The sequence below is a fragment of the Megalobrama amblycephala genome, linkage group LG1 (assembly GCF_018812025.1).
Source record: "Megalobrama amblycephala isolate DHTTF-2021 linkage group LG1, ASM1881202v1, whole genome shotgun sequence".
Taxonomy (NCBI): Eukaryota; Metazoa; Chordata; class Actinopteri; order Cypriniformes; family Xenocyprididae; genus Megalobrama; species Megalobrama amblycephala.
Genome location: NC_063044.1, coordinates 4074485 through 4090808, shown reverse-complemented (window position 1 = coordinate 4090808; position 16324 = coordinate 4074485). Strand labels below are relative to the sequence as shown.

Here is a 16324-nt window from a genome sequence, read left to right as displayed (position 1 = left end):
AAAAAAATTCAAACAATAAAAAACGTTTTGTGGCTCTTTAATGGGTTGTGACCATGATCGTGACAGATTGCTGTAGCGCCTCAGCTCAAGAGGCTCGTGAACAGATCATCTCTTCCTACTAGTCCATTTATAGCATCAAATAAACATGAACATGAGAATGAATGTTGTTTCAAACGCGGAAAGACGTCAATATGCACAATTTTTCAAGTTTAACTCTACAGAGGTTAATCTTCTAACTCCTGACTGCTTTGTCGGACAAAATGGCGGATGCGGCGTTCTGATTGGTTAGATCGCTTGTCAATCAAACTCCCCAAGCGCTCTTTGATGACGTGGCTGATTACGTTTCTGGTGATAATCTGTCAATCATCGCCCTGACAATGTGATTGGTCTGAACAGTTTCTGTTCGGGCATAATTACTCCTCTACGGATCGAGTCCAGACCGAACTCCCCGACCTCAAAATGTTGTGGGCGGGGCTAAGTTCGGCTGGCATCCAGGCTAGTTTTTTCCAAAATGGTGAATGACAAATTATAAAGTTTGGAAAAAATGACAATATTGCAGTATTGTTTGTTTAGTTAGTTTTATTGTAACGGACATGCTAGAAAATGAAGTTTCCATTTGTCTGTCATAAAAGTTAATGGCTGTGCTTATCACATTATTTATGATAGGTAATACAGCATATCTGGATTAGCCCTTCGGTGACCTTGCTTATGGAAGAGTCTCTGCTTTGTGCTTCTGGTTTACCAGGGCATTGTTTTCCCAGTGTAGTCCAAGAATCCACCATGCTGCTTCTCAGTAAGGCTGCCAATGACACTCAGTATCCCCTCCACACTTTGTCTGGTGTTTATAGGGGCCTGGTGGACAAGCAGAGAATAACGAGCAATTAAAATAGTGCAATGTTGTTAAACAGAGACCATCTGTGTGCTTTTGTAATTTTTAAGCCTCATGTTGTTTGGTTTCTGAGAGACTCTGGGATCATTTTAATGATGAATATTAACGTTGAAGAATCATACTGATTTTTAAATTCCTTATGAGAGCTGATTATGAACAAAATTTCAATTTTAACACTTCATGGCCTGGTTTCACAGACAGGGCTTAGATTAACCCAGGATTAGATCTTAGTTCAATTAGGACATTTAAGTAAGTTTTATAAACGTGCCTTAGAAAAAAAAGCATCTTGAGACAAAACAATGGCACAGATTTTAAGATATGTCAGTACAAGTTGCTTTCTGTAAAAACAGCTCAAACATTTTAGTCTGGGACTAGCTTAAGCCTTGTCTGTGAAACTGGAGGCAAATGTACTTCTGAGAAACCTCAATCTACTTATAGGTTTTGATTCCAGATGAACATATTAATATTTAGTTAATTTCAAAGCTTAATAAAAATAATAATAATAATAATAATCCTGTTCCAGCTAATCTAGGAGATTGAATTATTACTGAATCCAGATTTACCTGATCTCCCCCCATGTCTGTCTTCACCCATCCTGGGTGAAGGGAAATGCAGAGGATCTCATCTGCCTTTAAGTCCCTAGCAGTGTACACGGTCAACATGTTAAGACCTGCCTGAAAGGAAAACAGATGCATGACAAATTTTATTCACACTTAAGTTTGTTCACATTGCAACCACTTCTAATTTGATTTCAGATTCAAATCAGTTGAGACAGTGTTTGTACCAGTACTGGTCATAACAAATACAGTACAGTGTACTGTTCAGACAGTACAGTAGTCAATTATGAATTTGCACATGGCTCATTTGCATAATTACTATTCATTATTGCACTGTTATTATGTATATTTAGTTTCCTGAATGGACAACAGGAGAAAAAAAAAACTATCTGAAATCCAATCTGACCATTCAGACTGAAACACATTTAGAAATAGATCTGATTTCACACCACATTTTCCTGCCTGTCTCAAAAAAGAAAAAGCCTCTTTGCATACCTTGCTGATGCTGTATGGGAAAAGTGGGAATGGCTCTGGCAGTGATGGCATGATGACCATAGATGATGCATCTGTTGAGATGTTGATCACAGCTGCTTTATCACAGGACATCCCTGGTTTGCCACTGGCTTTAGCTGCTGCTTGCAGATACGGCAGGTACTCCTGATTAAAGACGTTCACCACCAAGTGTTTAGATATTGCAAGAAATCAAGTCTTGTTTTAGATTTGTCTTGTTCTTAAAAACACTTTCATTACCCTAATGACAAATAGAGGTCCTATCACGTTGGTGTTGAAGGTGTTAATCATGTCCTCAACAGTGGTGGTCCACATGGTTTTTTGTGGCAACACTGCAGCATTATTTATGATCAGGTTCAAACCATTCTTGCCCAGTAGAGAACCCACTTTCTTGGCAGATTCTTTGATACTGTTTGGATCAGCAACATCTAATATTGGCAGTAAAAAAAAAATAGCAGTTGTTAAATTCTAACCTCAAAATACAACTTATTTTGAAAAGTAAAACGTAGTCTAAAAGAAGAATGCACATTTACCAAGCTGCACCATGGTGATGACACCAGGATGCTCTTTGGCCAGTTGTCTCAGTGCCTGAATCAGAAAAATAATACAAATGATAAATTACAGATTTCTTTAGCTGTCTTCTGTCCTGAGCTCTTGAATACTCACCTCAGAATTTGTCCCATCTGGGTCACGACATGCAGCAAAAATTTTTGAGCAATGGGCCTCCAGGAGTTGCTTGACCATTTCTAGACCCAAGCCTCGGTTGGCCCCGGTCACAAGAGCACTGCAAGCCTTTAATGTCGCCATGTTCAAAGATGATCAGTCTGGTTCTATCATCCAATCTGCCTCATTGGGCTTTTTATATGGGATGCAGAGTGGATGACACGCCCCATATTGTTGTAGAAATAGATGAAGAGAGCACCATGATGAGTCAATATGACATTACAAAGTGACTAAGCATAAATTTATCGGCACTATTTTTTTTTGAGTAATAAAACTGCTTGGACACTTTCCAAAAAGATTTATAACAATCACATGTCAGGAGTGAGAGTAGAGATTAAAGATCAGGTGCCGTGTTCACAATACATTTTATCTTAGCACTAAGAATTCTTCTAAATGGCAGTAAAAGTTCTCAGTTAAGATTTTTCTCTTAAAACCTATTCACAAAGCTGCTGAGATCAATGTTTACTAAGGAATAGAGAGAAGTCTTAAGATAGGAATAAGGGCGGGGTTGACCTCGTTTCTATGGATGACCTCAACGCTTATTAACTATGACCACAGTGATTGGCTGATGGGGGAGGAGTCTCTGTCAGCGATTTAATCATAGAAATATTGTAGAATGAGGTATCATGTTGCCATATTCAAATAAAAGTTTTAAAATACAAATGTTGCGTTTTGGCTCAACTCAATATTTTCATTGTGAAAGAACATCAAAAATAATTTCAGTCAAAAATAACATTTGATGCTTGTTCAATTTACTTAATTAAATTAAGCTAATCCAACATAATTCTTTTCAACCACTTTTTTTAATCCATTTGAGTTGAGATAAATTATGTGAATTGTGTTAAAATAGCATTACAGAAACTAGCAACACGATTTCCCCTTCCCATCATGCTTTGCACAGGGCTGAATATGATGTTAAAATGTTGAAATAAAATGTTATTTCATGCATTTTTTTTATTAAGATGAAAAAAATGGGAGGCTTGTTAATGTTTAATGTTCTTTTATGTTTATTTTTAAAGAGTTTCTGATATAGTTTTTGGAGGTTACCATTGTGGTGAAGTGTAGAGCATGTGCTGCTAACAATTAACAATTACAGTCGTTTTATTAATAAAAAACAACTACTTGGGTACTTTGATTACTTGTTTTAATTTTTGTTTGATGTGAATTTAAAGATAATTAAATTGAATAGTTTTGGATAAAATTAAGAATGTTAACTAAATGGCACTGAATTAACCTTATGTAAAAAAAAAAACTTAGGCTTACTGAAATAAACAATGTTAATTAAATGCAACATAAACCAGCTACATGGAACCCGCTGACATAAAAAAAAGTTATGTAAATCCAACATGTAGTTTGTTTTTGCTTGTGGAAGGTATGACCCATAAACTGAAGAGCTGATTATTAGCTCCATTATCGCCAATATGACCTTGAGTAAGGTAGGCTATTTATCTATAGCTTGTTCAAGAGAATCATTCCCTGTAATAATTTAACTCTTCAGGATACTTTAGATAAAAAAATAAATAAAATAAAAAACATGTTAAATGAACTGCACTGAATAAACAGAACAAAGAATGTGCTGATAAAGATCAGAGCCTTCTGGCAACTTCTAGCTGCTTGGTTGAAGAAAAGTCAGTAACTAATATATAATTTCACACATAGTTTTTAAACTTGAATGGTTTGAAGCAACTGTCTTTCCTTAGTTAACTTCCATATTACTTCCAAAAATTGATTTACATCTAACCCTCTTTTAATTCTCAATAAGAACTTATGTAAATACGGAAGCCCTAAACGGCCATGGATTATTATTATTTATTTATATTATTTATATACAACTTTTGTTTTCTCGTGATCACGACTTATTTTCTCGTGATCTCGTGATCACGACTTAATTTTCTCGTGATCTCGAGATAACAAAAGTTGTTTTCTCGTGATCACGACTTAATTTTCTCGTGATCTCGCGATAACAAAAGTTGTTTTCTCGTGATCACAACATAAAAGTTCTTTTTACAATAATTGATTCTGAAACACTGTACCCGGATTCTACTGTTGCTATGGTAACAACACAACTTTGACGCGCATCTGATCGACGGATAAAACATGCGCTCTTATATCTTGCTGATATTTCAGCTAAATGTTTACTTCACTTAATAATAAAGTTTACAATAAATAAATACATATAGGCTAATCAATAACTGTTCAATAAATGTACGCTTAACATATTGTTTGTGTAATTAAGATAATATTCAACAGAGCATCTCAAGCGCAGGCAGAGTGCCTTCAGAAAGATTCCAGATTATTCTATAATTCTAAAACCTTTTAGATTAAACCAACTTTATTTTCCATACTCATTTAAATATAGGCTATATATAGGCTATATTACATAATGTGTTATTTTTATTCGTCATGTAGGATAGGCTGTGATATCATGTGCGTTAAACTGTCTTCCTCCTATCTTCCATTAAAAAGAGGTGCAATACTCCAGATTTCCAAAAAACAAAACAAAAAAACTTTAATTCAGTTGATATAGGCTAAAACAATCTTGCTGTTTGCTGTTTGAGAAGCGTGTTTATGTGTATGTGTGTTGTTTCCTCCAAAGAAATGTAGAAAATTAAATGACATATAAATCATATTTCTTATCAATATAGCTACATTAAGTGACATAGTGAGGTAAACGAACACTGAAACTGCAATGATAAATAAAATAGCGTCTTAAAAATACACAATAAGGTTCAAACAGAATACTATACAGTGACATCAAAATTAGTTTTGATAAGCAATAAGTTTAGTATCACACCGAACTATTGCGGTCATGAAACTGTGGTGAGGAAACTAGTCAGAACGATAACAGATACACTTTGAAGCAAAATAATTATAATCAGTCATTTAACAGTTAAGTTAATCGTTTAAGGCACACAATACTGCACAAAATAAAGCGATCACGAAAACTCTGTCCGAAACTCGTACAATCTGGGCCAATATGAACTAATACAGTAGGCTTAAGTGGATATTTACAAGCACATCATCAGTTATATTTGGTAATATACTGCCATCTGTTGGCACATTTGTGTAATTTACAGAAGAGATTAAGTCGTGATAACGACAAAACAACTTTTGTTATCTCGAGATCACGAGAAAATAAGATAGGAAAAAAAAAAAAAAAAAAAAAAAAAAAAAATCCATGGCCGTTTAGGGCTTCCGTATGTAAATGTATGACAGAATTAAAGTCAATCTGGTTTGTAATAAGTGAAACTGGTAATGCTCTGCTGAGATCTTGAGAGATTTATTGTCTTCTTTTATCACAGTTGATGTCATCTAAGGCTTTGAGTGATGAAATGTATACTTTGAATGCAATGCAAGTTGCTTTGGATAAAAGTGTCTGCCAAATGTGAAAAATTTACACATTTTTCATGTGTACATGAAAAAATTTATACATGGATGACATTTGACTCTCGAGGTAGGGAGGGCAAGATTTTTTCAATTCAGTTCATAATTTTGTCAGTGTCCGATCTCTCCTGTCACATGCTGTTTACTTGACTCTCTGAACAGTGGCCGAGTGTGCATGCACTGAACGCGTCTTTCTGCGCTCATGGGCAAAGGGGTATCTTTGAAAGGCCCGCGCGCTCATGGGCAAAGGAGTTTCTTTGTGGCACTTTTATGTTACATGTGATTAATGTATTTGACAGCACAAGTTAAAAATATGTAGTAGTAAAATAGTAAAAAAAAAAAAACTTAATGAAACTATCTACTTTAATGAAACATCTATTTTCCTGCACTATTTTCGTTCTGTGACCTGAGTCTTGTTATAACCATTTTACTGTGCATTAAAATTAATGTCCATTTATTTATTTGTCAAGTAGCCATTGGGCTTTATTGTGTGATAATGACTGGCTGACACATTATCCCCTGACACATATATATTTTTACATCATTCTCCCCCCCACATGAGAAATCACACAGCCAAGGGAATAACGTAAAAGTGGTGGATCCTGTTGCCAACCCTAAATATGAAAGAACAAAGCGACAGGACCATTAATTATTAACTTTATTCAACTGTGTGTGTAACTGATAAGCACAGTCATTGCAGAATACAGTAAATAAACAGAGACGGTACTGCTTTATTGATCAGAATGAATTATTGTATGAAATTTACAATTGTGATGGGTCTGTCGTAAACATTAGCCTGCAATTAAGTGCTTCTGATTAGACGTGGCCTTATTTGGTTAATAGATTAAATAGGGCCGTTTGGACCAGGATCAGCTCTTTGGTGACCTCTCATTTTGTTCTCCTGGTTTACCAGGGCATTGTTTCTCCAGTGTAGTCCAAGAATCCACCATGCTGTTTCTCAGTAAGACTGCCAATGACACGTAACATCCCTTCCACACTTTCTTTTGGTTCAAGTGGTGCCTGGTAAAAATAAAAATATGTTGTTCACTAACATCCATCAATCCATTTCCAAATTGCTTGTCCTATGTAGGCGTGGGGCACCTCTGGCAGGAAAATGAAAGTGAAAGGTGAAAGTGAAGGCCAAGTCTATAACCCATACTAGGAATTTGTCCTCTGCATTTAACCCATCCAAGTTAGTGCACACACATTAGGTGTAGTACATTAGGGCTGCGTTAAAGTTGCAGTATGTAATAATTTTGTCCGCTAGAGGTCGCTAGAGGCCTATTCAAAACAAAGGCGTAGCTTGATGACGGCAAGTTTGAGAGCAGAGTCTTGGGATATGTGGTCTTCACCTCAATGGATGGTGCAAAAGAATAGGGATAGGACTCTGGAAGAAATCATGTTCATGGATGAGATTATTAACATTACTGTAGTATGAAGCAGAGCAGAACCGAGTGTTGTGGGAGCTGAACGAGGAGCTGGAGCGATTGCGCAACACACGCCTCACGAGCAGCAGAACTTTTATTATGCCAAATTCGCCGGCGCCGCTTCCGCTTTTCCAGTCATGAGTATGAGGTAATGCAGCTCTATTTATCATATACATTTGAGTGTGTTGAAAATGATGTTATAACGTTACTCTGTGCGTTCACTCTGCGGCTGCTGTGAGACACTTGTTTGAGACAAACTGCAGTAAGATAGATCGATTTTAGAATATCATATTAATTGGATGTCTTGTGTTGATAAATGGCATGCAATTAATTTGAAAACGATTGATGGAGAAAATTCTGTATTACTGTTACTAAAAAAAAACTGCATCTGATTATGCTATGTTAGCTACTTGACAAAATAGTGTTTTTCTCTGAGGCATGGTAAAGCATGGTACTCGCAAAAAATCAAGAAAATTAAGACTAAATTGTCTAAACTGTCTATTAAAGCGTCTTTGGCGTTACCATGGTTTCTACAAAATAAAACTGGAAACTGAGGGTTAACGCAGGTATGACGACATTGACAGGCGACTCCTCACACGTCCCGGAGCCTTGCCCTGCATCCCAATGTCCATACTATCCATCCTAAATAGTATGTGAGATTAAAATAAGTGTGTCCCAAAGCATAGTATGTTGAAAAGAGTATGCCAAAAGTCCCCGGATGGTCTACTATTTCCGGTAGATTTTCGAAGTGTGGTTCCGTGCACACTATAAAGGCTAATATTGCCCACAACCCATTGCGTGTTGGACGAGGATTCAGTTCAGAACTACAAACACGAGTAAAAAGTGTTAAAAGACTACAAAACATGGCGGATATGCGCGATCAACGCTGAGAGGTTTGAGTGACTAATAATCAGTTTAACCTGATAGAAAATATTTATTTAATGTTATCCGTGTTATTTTTCATCTGCAAATACCAATGTGGACTTTTATAAATATCCGAATGGCCATTAACTTTAAAATGCATCATTATACATTAATATGAGGAGAGTTCTCCACATGAAAGACCCGCGACGGCAGATCAACGTGCTGCATTTCTCTCCGATACGGTAGGAAATTGGCTAAATGAAATGTGGAGGATGTAAGATGATTGACAGGCCAGTTTACGGTGACAGGATGCGACAGAGAGAAAAGACGCAATTGTACGACGTGATAGTAATTGTCTACTCTTTTGCTACACACTCAAAAGTAAGTACTTTTTGTTCACAGAAAGAGTGCATACTTTTAGGGCGTAGTACAAGTAGGCGAATTGGGACGCAGCATATGTTAAAGTCCGCGTGAACCGGAAGTTGCAAACGACTTTTGTGAAACGAAATATTGAATAGAGGGCAGAGTTACTTTAGCGCTCCTCCTCTCCATCTCTCGCTCAGAGCAGATGATCGGTTGCAGAGGAATGGTTTATGTTTTCAACCCAAGCTGTCAAACTGACGTTATCAGAGAAGGAACGCCATTCCAGACCGGAGGTAACTTTTCAGATTTTGATTAAAGATTACCGCGACAAACAATTTTTAACTTGCACAGATTAATTGTTCATCACAAGACTAATAATATGCACTAACAAAGTAAATAGGGTTGCTTATATTTTCATTTCATGAAATTCATTTCACAATTTACAAATAGTTGGAAACATTTGGGATATTGTAAGTACTCAAGAGAACAAAATATATAACACTGGCCTAATGGTTATTACATATTGAACCTTTAAAGTCCAATTTTTTTATGCCCTTCCCTCGCTAACTTCCCTCCACTCGAGTGTACATCATTGCTTATTTTTGCATCATTCCTAGGCCTCTATATGTGCTTGGGCGGTTGGAGAAAATGTGAAAAAATTACAAAAACAAAAATGATAAACTATAATAGTCAGCTTAAGGTAGATATGAGTATTATGCAGTTAATGCCAAAAATGTCAAAATAACTCCAATATCATACACTAGTTGTGTGTGGTGGGGGTAAATTAAGCACGGTCTGCTGCATTTTTCATGGCATTTTGACCAGTGTAGTTCTTGAAAAAGAAAAAAAGGAAAGGTCCAAAAAAAGTATGTTGAACAGAAAAATCTATTGACACATCAGCACTCACCTTTTCTCCACCCATTTCAGTCTTCACCCATCCCGGATGTAGGGCCATGCAGAGGATCTCATCCGCCTTTAACTCCTCAGCAGCCAACACAGTCAGCATGTTCAAACCTGCCTGATAGGTAAACAAACTTTGAGTAATATAAGTAATAATAAGTAATAAGTAATACAATTCTTCATGAGGACTGCGTTTAACCCTTTCAAGTGTGAGTTTGCGTGTCACGTACGCTGAACGCAGCCACAAAATGACAGATGGATCTCTATTATTTTGTTTTTCCTTTTTTATTTAAAATTTTCACAAACTTGCTTACCATGTCATCACTTATCTTATATTCCAATCATCAAATATGTGTGAGTGGGTGTATTTTGTTGTTTAAAAACCTTTATAAATTATCTTTATCTTGATCTATAACGCAAGAGGGGTGCCGCCATCTTAGTTTGCGCTACAGTTCACAGAGTCCTGTCAGTCAGATTTACAGCAGGTAAATTTATCAGTTTCTCCCGAAATATGCAAGTAAGTGGCTGGTGAACTGGAAGAATAATAGAGTAAACTTTGTAGTTACTTAGGCCCATTATGTGTGTCTGATATGAATAAATGTTGGTGATTTATATTTGAATGGATTGTTATTGCTGCTTCCAGTTATGTCTGACATCTGTGTGTATTTTATAAGCTCTAAATGTATTGTTTTACTGGTGCGTATTTTAAATGTCTGAAACCTTAAAAAAACAAAAAAAAACATTATGTGGCTGAAACACTAGTTACTGATATATGACAAGAGCAGCCAAAGCGCGAAAGCATAGTTTGAATCTGGCAGTTATGTGACTGTACGCCCAGGGGAACAGAAATAAAAATCCCATATGTGGGACCGTAACGCTCAAGGGTTAATCCAGTTTATCTAGTGTCGAAGCAGGACTTCGGTGTAGCCTACCTTGCTCACATAATATGGCAACAGTGGGAACTGTTCGTACATGGAAGGCATTCTGCTAATAGATCCTCCAAGAGTGGAGATGTTGATGACAGCTGCTTTATTACAGGACATGCCTGGTGTCCCGCTGGCTTTGGCTGCTGTTCGTAGATATGGTAGGTACTCCTACATAAATGAGAAAGAGAAAGAATTACATATCTCTGTATTAAAAGTTTATTTGACACATATTCAGTGAAGGTAGCGTTATTAATAATATCGACATTAAGTCTATTGTATACTGTAGCTTATTCTATAAACTCATTTTTACTAGTTGACTAGTCATCTAGAAAAGTAGACAACTAATTGCCGGGTCAATGTTGTGATCTATTATTACTAGTCAACACAGACCGAACGCATTGACTGTCAGAAAAACAGACTAAACACAGTGCAACCTGCAGCAAGCTCAAACAACAAACTACTAATAAACAATGTGGTAGCTCACTTAAATAATGGTGCAGCAGTGTCATTGGGACTAGCTGGTCTGATCAGGCTAAGAGACCAGCTAAGGCTGGTTTAAATATATTTTGGTACACTGGCATTAACCTTGCAAACTCTGGTACATCCAGAGACTACTTCTTCCCCAGAAGCACCCATTTTAATAGTATAGTCACAAATTTAAATCCGAGTGGCATAGTGCAAGCCCTAGCCTAGATGTTTTGCCAGCAGGCCAACATATTATTTCATAATTTCATGACTTTCAAAGGACAAATTGTTGTTTCACATCTCATAATGTTTTGTACATTACCCTAGTGATTAGTAAGGGTCCTATCACATTGGTGTTGAAGGTGTTCTTCATGTCCTCAACACTGCTGGTCTGAATGGTGCCACTTGCCACGATTGCAGCATTATTCACAAGAAGGTTTAAACCGTTCTTTCCCACGAGAGAACCCACTTTCTTGGCAGACTCTTTTACACTGCATGGATCATCAGCATCTAAAAGTAACAGAAAAAAATATCAGTGCTAAAGTATTAAGCAAGAGGTGTTTAATCCTGCTCTTGGAAGGCCACTTTCCTGCAGAGTTTAGCTCCAACACACCTGCCTGGAACTTTCGAGACTGCATCTGAAAACTGAAAAATGCTGCCTTCAGAGGATGCATTCCAAGGTAGGAAGGCATCAAGGCACGTCCAAATCCAATGTTAGCTTCACTTCCTGTCTCACGAGATAACTTCATCTGGGGTGCGTTTCCTGAAAGCATCGTTAGCCAACTAACATTGCATGTTACGTCGTTACTTACAGTTCAACGATTCGGTGTTTCCCGAAACCATTGTTCAAACGAACAATCACAAACTGCATCGCAAACTTGTGTAGTTGGAACGACAGCTTTCGCGCTGTGGTTAGAAGCATAGTTTCTTGTTTTTATGACATGTTGACTTAATAAATCCTTATCTTGAGCAAAATAAGCATGTTGACATTAAGTACAATGTATATAATTTATTTTGAATATATACAAATGTCATTTATATATTTTAGTTTGTCAAGAGATTTTAAGCACCGTTTTTGAAGAGTGCGCATGTGCCTACGTGCTCTAGTACATCAGAACAGGCATTTGATTTAATCTGGAAATAAATCAAAATAAATGAGGAAAATGAGAATTAGTCTTCTAATGCCATATCCATAATTTATAGCAGAAATTCTAGCATTAATTCGATCTCAAACGGATTCATTTAAAGAACTTATTACTCCACCACCTGTGTGACGTCATTCACCAACGTGGTTGAACGACAGGTTTGCGACAATTCGGTTTCGGGAAACAGTCGTGTCTAGCTAGTTGATTTGTTCAACGATGCATCGTACTTTGGTAGTTCAGCAGCGAGTTACATCGTTGTTCGGGAAACGCACCCCTGATCGATTTTGATATCCCACAATATGTGTATTCAGTGACAGTTGAGCTAGAAAAATAAAAATGCTATCTGAAAGTTGCGATTTCTGGTCAGTTTGTGTGTAAATGTAAATTTTTGACCAACGTTTTCCACTTCTGATGTCATTTCTAATGAGAAATTACTACTGTAGTAATTGAAACATTTTAGTTCTCACCAAAGCTCACTCTATTTTTCTGTATATAATTAAACTGTTATGCTGCATTGGAAGTCTGTCTCAAACCAGTTTCATGAGGTATCTTTGTGCGCAAACACTGCCTGTAAAATCATTGCCTATAAGGCAGTGAGGCAACAAGTCAGTTTTTGGATGCAGGCCTAGGCCGTTTTCTCAAAACCAAGTTCGCAAACTTCGGACTCGCGTCCTTGGTAGTTAGGACTTGGCAAGTTCGACTCAGGAGAACGAACTCTCTTGGACGGGTGAACACAAGTCCGGTGATTCTGCAAATGGAACAGCAGCGTACTTGATAACGTCACTCAGCTCGCGCTGGCTTCTCCGGTTATCTCTTTATGTATGTTTTAGCCAACAATAAAACGAAATTTGTTATAAAGCGCCACTCTGCCTCTTTTCGTTTTATTTAAAAAACAAACAAAAACATATTAATAGTCTCAGGCAACGAGTGATTGATTATCTGCAATGTCTGCTTATATTTATAACAAAACGAACTATTAAACAACCCTGCCTCTTTTCGTATATATTTCAAAAATATTAAATGTAATACTATTTGTGCATACTCTGATTAACTTCACTGTAATAAAATGAAATAGGCTATAACATAAAACAAAACCATGTCTCTATTTGTTTTATGTCAGTTTTAATGATCAATAATAGCCATTATAAAATATACAATAAGAAATAAAGCAAACAATTCAGTCAAGCATATGAAATCAGCGCTTAGTAGGATACAAAAGTTAAATAGCCATATATAAAGTTATGAAACGTCACGTTGCCCTCGGCCAAAACGGAGCCAGCGGCAAACGTCAGAAGGACTAGCCGAGGTAAGGCTGCTCTCGGCTGGGCACATGAGCGCTGAGCGTCCGGTGATCGCCTGGATCTCACAACTCCGACAACGTCAGAAAGGCGCAATCTTTATCAATAAACCACAAATTTGAGCTTTAAACCAGCCCATTCTCGCCTGAAAAACTCTTAAAACTACATATCATGACATAAAAACAGTAATATGTTTAAATTATGTGGGGTTTCTCCTTTACTATTGACGCTTGCTGGTTAGTGCGAGATGCATTCTGGGATACCTGGCTGTCTCAAGTCTGCACATTTCACGGTCACTTCTCAATGCATCCTCGATAAAAGGGGCGGATCAAGAACACATCCGGGAATTTGAACTGAACTTGGCTAGATGAATTGGAATTGGAATTGGAACCAGTGCCCAAGGAAGTCGACCGGAAGTTGAAGTCGGCCGCGTGCCGCCATCTTGTAGCAGAACTTCACTTGCGTTAGCATCCCATTGACTCCCATTCATTTTGGCGTCACTTTGACAGCGAATAACTTATCTGAGGCGTTTAAAGACTCCATTTGTCCATTATTTATTTCTAAAGATACACGACAATGTATAAAGGGCTCCATTACCTTCCATTATGGCCCCGTAGAAACAGTTTTTGTAAAAATAGGCTAACGATTGCGTCATAACCACTCGACTCTCTGTCGCACAGTAGAGAAATTACCGTACAGACAGGAGAAGAAGCTCGCAGGCAATAGTATGCATTAACTTAATATGGCGTACTGGCGTTACATTTTAAAATACTATACAAAATAATTAATCAGAATACTTACTCCTGCTCACTCACGCCAAAGAACTCCCCGCTCAAGCTCGCCGTCTCTGCAAGATTAACGATGGCAGTTTGCACGCACAGCTACTAGAAGATTTACATCTGTCAGACAGGTTGCTGACGTCATCAAGCTTAGTTTGAGTCTGCGCGTCAGAAACGGAAGTGCTAAAAATCGCTAAAAATGGGCTTCACTTGTCTCAATTGAGTTCCAATGGGGTCGCTGTGTCCATTTCTTTTACTGTCTATGATTGGAACTGGAACAGTACTTGGACAGCGACTGATGACGTTTCACAAGTCCACAAGAACACAAGTACAGACAAGTACGCATATTGAGAAACGGCTCTAGTGTTCCTTAAGACCCTGATTATATGGCTCAGGTGCATTCAATTAGGGCTAGAGCTAAACAATGCTGGACACCCCTGTATTAAGCAGGGAAATTGTATAAAAAAATAAAAAAATAAAACATTTACAGTGAAAATTTCAAATGCACCAAGAAGGAGACATGCACATTTACCAAGACGTATGATTGTAATCACACTTGGATGCTTTTTCACCAGTTCTCTCAATGCCTTAAGAAAGATAATACGTATAATTAAACAAGGTAAATTTTCTGTGGTGTATTCTATTTGTGTTGGTTCTTTATAACTCACCTCAGACTTCGGTCCATCTGGGTCACGGCACGTAGCATAAATATGTCGTTTTTGACAAGAATCCACAGAAAGTTGCTTAACAATTTCTAAGCCCAAGCCCCGATTGGCTCCTGTGATTAAGATGTTACACACTTTCACTGCTGACATGTTCTTAAAGTTATCAAGCTGCTACTGGTACCCAGTCTGCCCTTGCCTGTGTTTTTATGTGAACACAATTGATCTCCACACCCATTTTGCACTGGTGTATTGTGCTGTGTCATACTGTATGTGTTATTGAGGTTAAGAGGAAAAGATAAATTATACGAACAGTCAAAGAGAGAGTGACTAAAAAAACAAGCTAGGATAACATATTTCAGATTTATCTAAGCCATCAACTGAAATACTAACAGTGACAGCTTGTCAGTGCTTGTTAATGAACTATAATAAACCTGGGTGTAACTCATTCAAATAAAGGGGCAGTCTCTGTGAAAGATTGTAAAGAAAACAAAAGTGCATTTTCAAAACTTTGTTACCTGGTGTACATATAAAAACTTTTGCACAACTCCTGCATAGTAGTGGAACTGAAATTTTCCACAAACTCTTGATTTTTAGCGTACTGTACATTATGCATCAAGCAGTTCATAAGCTATCCAGTATGCTTTTTTTCTTTCCAGGGAACACAAAGGGAGATGTTTAGCAGAATGCTCGAGCTCCTCAAATAACTTCTTGGGTACTTTCCAGAAGGCCAAAGCTCTGGAAGATATGGTGGAACATTGCATCCACAGTATCAAGGACAGTAGGCAGACCCTTCGAAGGAACAAGTTGATAGGCCTTGGAAAATGTCAGTGGCAAATAGCATGCAGGTATAGCCACTGGATGGAGGGAGATCCGTGATGAAATACATTTCTTGGGGCCAGATTTACTAACAGCTTTCTCCAGCGCAAACCCTCTTTTTGGCATTAAAAATCTATTGTCAGGATTTTCCTGATTGAAGCAGGTAAAGAATTTCGCCCACTGGGTCTTGCGAGGGTTCAAATGTTGAGCATCCCTGAGGTATTTGAGGTTAAGATGATCAGTGATTACTTGGAATGGTTGCCGTAAACCCTTGAGTCACTCTTCCTGCACCAGCTTGATGATATGAAGCACCTGGTTTCTAATGTAGTAGTTCTGCTCTGCTGGGCATAGCCTTTTAGAGAAGACAACACATGGACCTGAGCAGTGGTAAAAGTGTTTGGGGAAAAAAGAGGGTATGAAAGGCTTGGGGGATCTGGAGAATCAATAGTCTGCTAGAACAGTGGTTCCCAACCCTGTTGGAATTAAATGAAAATTAAAGTTTGGAGAAAATGAAATTGGATATAAAATGTCATAGGGAATTTGGATTTAGCATGAAATGTCTAATCCAATTACTTTTAAAAATGTTAAATAGAGTAAGGAAGTTCAACCCATC

General features: G+C 37.6%; 2 protein-coding genes across 3 annotated transcripts; both read right to left on the bottom strand.

Annotated features, from left to right (window-relative positions):
- Positions 1–559: 559 nt before the first annotated feature.
- Positions 560–2812, bottom strand: zgc:112146 (uncharacterized protein LOC550426 homolog). The gene is made up of 6 exons (XM_048169740.1): positions 2623–2812; positions 2490–2544; positions 2197–2384; positions 1942–2103; positions 1453–1563; positions 560–852 (listed from the first exon to the last, which is right to left on the bottom strand). Exons 1-6 carry the CDS (start codon positions 2761–2763, stop codon positions 739–741), a joined length of 771 nt encoding a protein of 256 aa, XP_048025697.1. The 5' UTR covers positions 2764–2812; the 3' UTR covers positions 560–738.
- A 3894-nt stretch (positions 2813–6706) lies between these two features.
- On the bottom strand, positions 6707–16086 carry LOC125254697 (C-factor-like). 2 transcript variants are annotated; one of them, XM_048169480.1, is made up of 6 exons: positions 14899–16086; positions 14763–14817; positions 11331–11518; positions 10550–10711; positions 9625–9735; positions 6707–7083 (listed from the first exon to the last, which is right to left on the bottom strand). In XM_048169480.1, the coding sequence occupies exons 1-6, from the start codon at positions 15043–15045 to the stop codon at positions 6970–6972; spliced, it is 777 nt and encodes a 258-aa protein (XP_048025437.1). In that variant the 5' UTR covers positions 15046–16086; the 3' UTR covers positions 6707–6969. The 2 variants fall into 2 exon arrangements, with proteins under 2 accessions (XP_048025437.1, XP_048025514.1); XM_048169557.1 differs by lacking the exon at positions 14763–14817 and adding an exon at positions 11622–11653 and having other exon boundaries at positions 14899–15009.
- Between the last annotated feature and the right edge of the window lie 238 nt (positions 16087–16324).